At 49.5% G+C, this 2250-nt stretch overlaps 1 protein-coding gene across 1 annotated transcript; it reads right to left on the bottom strand.

Annotated features, from left to right (window-relative positions):
* Window positions 1-713: 713 nt before the first annotated feature.
* Window positions 714-1979, bottom strand: LOC104504783 (transmembrane protein 136-like). The gene is made up of 2 exons (XM_010149945.1): window positions 1784-1979; window positions 714-1252 (listed from the first exon to the last, which is right to left on the bottom strand). Exons 1-2 carry the CDS (start codon window positions 1977-1979, stop codon window positions 714-716), a joined length of 735 nt encoding a protein of 244 aa, XP_010148247.1.
* Window positions 1980-2250: the final 271 nt, after the last annotated feature.

The raw sequence follows: 2250 nt of genomic DNA, 5'->3' as shown, positions 1-2250 counted from the left end.
TCAAGGCTAAGTGAACACCTGTTTATGGAGAATGGGCACAACTGTAATTCTTTGCTCTTGTTGGCAAGGGTCTGAGTCAATACCAGTGAAGTCATACTGCTCCAAGATTGGTCTTTGCTTGAAAGCAAATATTAAAAAAAAGTATTATTAAAAACATTGAGGTAAAACATTGCCTCACCTTAAGTACCATCACTTCACACACTCAAAACACAACTCCACTGTACCCCTGCAAGCAGTTTTATCTTGTTCAGAGGCTTTCATCCCAGTACTCCAGGATTAAGGGAGAGTGAGGCTCAGTAAATCTTTGCTAGGTCACACCCCTACCCAGTCCCACTCTCAGGAAGAGAGGATTTTTCAGATCTAATTTTCTGGCTCTACACTGTAAAATAATCCTACCTCCAAAGTGATTACAGATCATACAGATGGTGCCATTACTGGCTGCCGCAAACTGGATAGGTCTGGCATTGCCACCCTCCTTGAGACTGTACCATAGCTGGAGAAGTCAGGGAATCAGAGTTCAGTAGACATGCTGGGCTCATTGGATTTCCACTCAAACCCCTCTTCTGTCAGCGCTCTGGTGTCCCCAGCACTGATTAATCTCCAGGGGTAGCAGACCAGGGCCATCAATTCCACATCACTTTTAGGAGTTCTTTTCACAGGAACAGGCTTCAGTAGCCAGGACCCTAGCCCAGGGGATTGTCATCCACAGCCCTTTAATGAGCTGCCAAGTGCCCATTAGTTTTCACAGGTGCATTCATACTCCTTAGGCTTGTCCAGGAACGGTATTTTTTCAACATTTTCCTCCTGACAAAGTGGCAGATTTCAACCATGAATCCCAAAGATACGAGGTACATGGCCAGGCCTCCAGCCTTGAGGATCCAGCTGGGATCAGGGGATGTCACCATTGCATACATGATGAAAGCTCCTCCTCCGATTCTCAGCACCAGGAAGAGGAGCACAAAGAAGAAATCCACGACCCCTCCCATGAAAGTGTGGTAGCACCCTATTTCCCGCAGAAACCAGCGGGCCTGAAGCAGCGGGTTGGTAATCTCGCTAACAAAGACAACAGCATTGACTTCTGTAGCAGACTTCCCGAGCCACAGCACCATGATCATGCCGCAGATGCTCAGCGTGTGATGGAACAGCATTAAGTCCCCCTCAGTCTGGAAATACAGGCACCAGCCCAGGTCGAAGATGAAGTAACCCAAGGTCAGGGAGAGCACATGGATCTGAAGAGGTGTGTTTGGTGAACCTGAAACAAAATATGTACGTAAGCCTGGGGTCTTATTTATAAGACATTCTTCCACAATATGGAGCAATACAGGTTGCGAGTATCCCTCTTTCCTCCTTAGTCTCCAGCATGGCACTTGGGCCATAGGATAAGGATGGAAACTTTGATGTCTGGTTCTGCTCTCCCTCTACACTTACCCAGCAGACCCATCCTGCCACACTTCTGTTTCTTTTTTCCCCTTTTTTTTTACCCTCATCAACAGACCTATAATATTTAATGATAGAAAGTGGCAAACAAAAACTCCACAGCCAAATGCCAGGAGTTATTACACCCTTAAAGATGGGAACAGTACCTAGACGGTTGACAACACGTTGCTACACCTAATGCTGCAATAAACTCAAGCTGCCAACCTGAACACTTTCAGTACGTACGTAGATAAGCAAGCAAGAATAACAATATTAACAGTAAGAGGTGGTAAGGGCTGGAGAAGGAGCAGGGAAGTTAAACAAAATCCTGACAAGGACATGTGTCAGGGTAAGCCTCCAAACATACCTGCATGGGTCAGAGGCCAGGGGCCGTCCCAGAGCGCGACGTAACCCGAGAGGCAGGTGACAACCACCCCATGCAGCAGAGTCACCAAGCGACAGCTCCACTCGCAGGACCGGTGCCTGTTCCAGGCGCAGAAGCAGGCGTACAGACACAGCCAGGCAGCGAGGCTGCCGGTCACCTGGAGAGCGATGGAAACCATCCTGCTGGACATAGGGGGAGGACAGGATGAGCACGGCAGCTTCTCAGCAAGTTAGGGAGGCTGCTGGTCACCTGGAGAGCGACGGACACCATCCTGCTGGACACAGGGGGAGGACAGGATGAGCACGGCAGCTTCTCAGCAAGTTCATCCAGGTTAGCTCCCCCAGGACCCAGCCCATTTGCAGAAACCCCAGGGGATGAAAACAACAGCCCACCGACCCCAGCACACCCGCGAGCAGATCAAACCCAACAACTCCACCGACACACGTCTG

The sequence above is a fragment of the Eurypyga helias genome, unplaced genomic scaffold (genome assembly GCF_000690775.1).
Source record: "Eurypyga helias isolate BGI_N326 unplaced genomic scaffold, ASM69077v1 scaffold36864, whole genome shotgun sequence".
NCBI lineage: Eukaryota > Metazoa > Chordata > Aves > Eurypygiformes > Eurypygidae > Eurypyga > Eurypyga helias.
This window is presented reverse-complemented; position numbering and strand designations above follow the sequence as displayed.

What these genes read in the sequence shown, in the direction of transcription:
- LOC104504783 (XM_010149945.1), bottom strand. Translation starts at nt 1,979, where the DNA reads ATGGTTTCCATCGCTCTCCAGGTGACCGGCAGCCTCGCTGCCTGGCTG. An exon ending in CTGGCCTCTGACCCATGCAG is followed by an intron (nt 1,253 to 1,783) that starts GTATGTTTGGAG and finishes ATTTTGTTTCAG; the next exon opens with GTTCACCAAACACACCTCTT.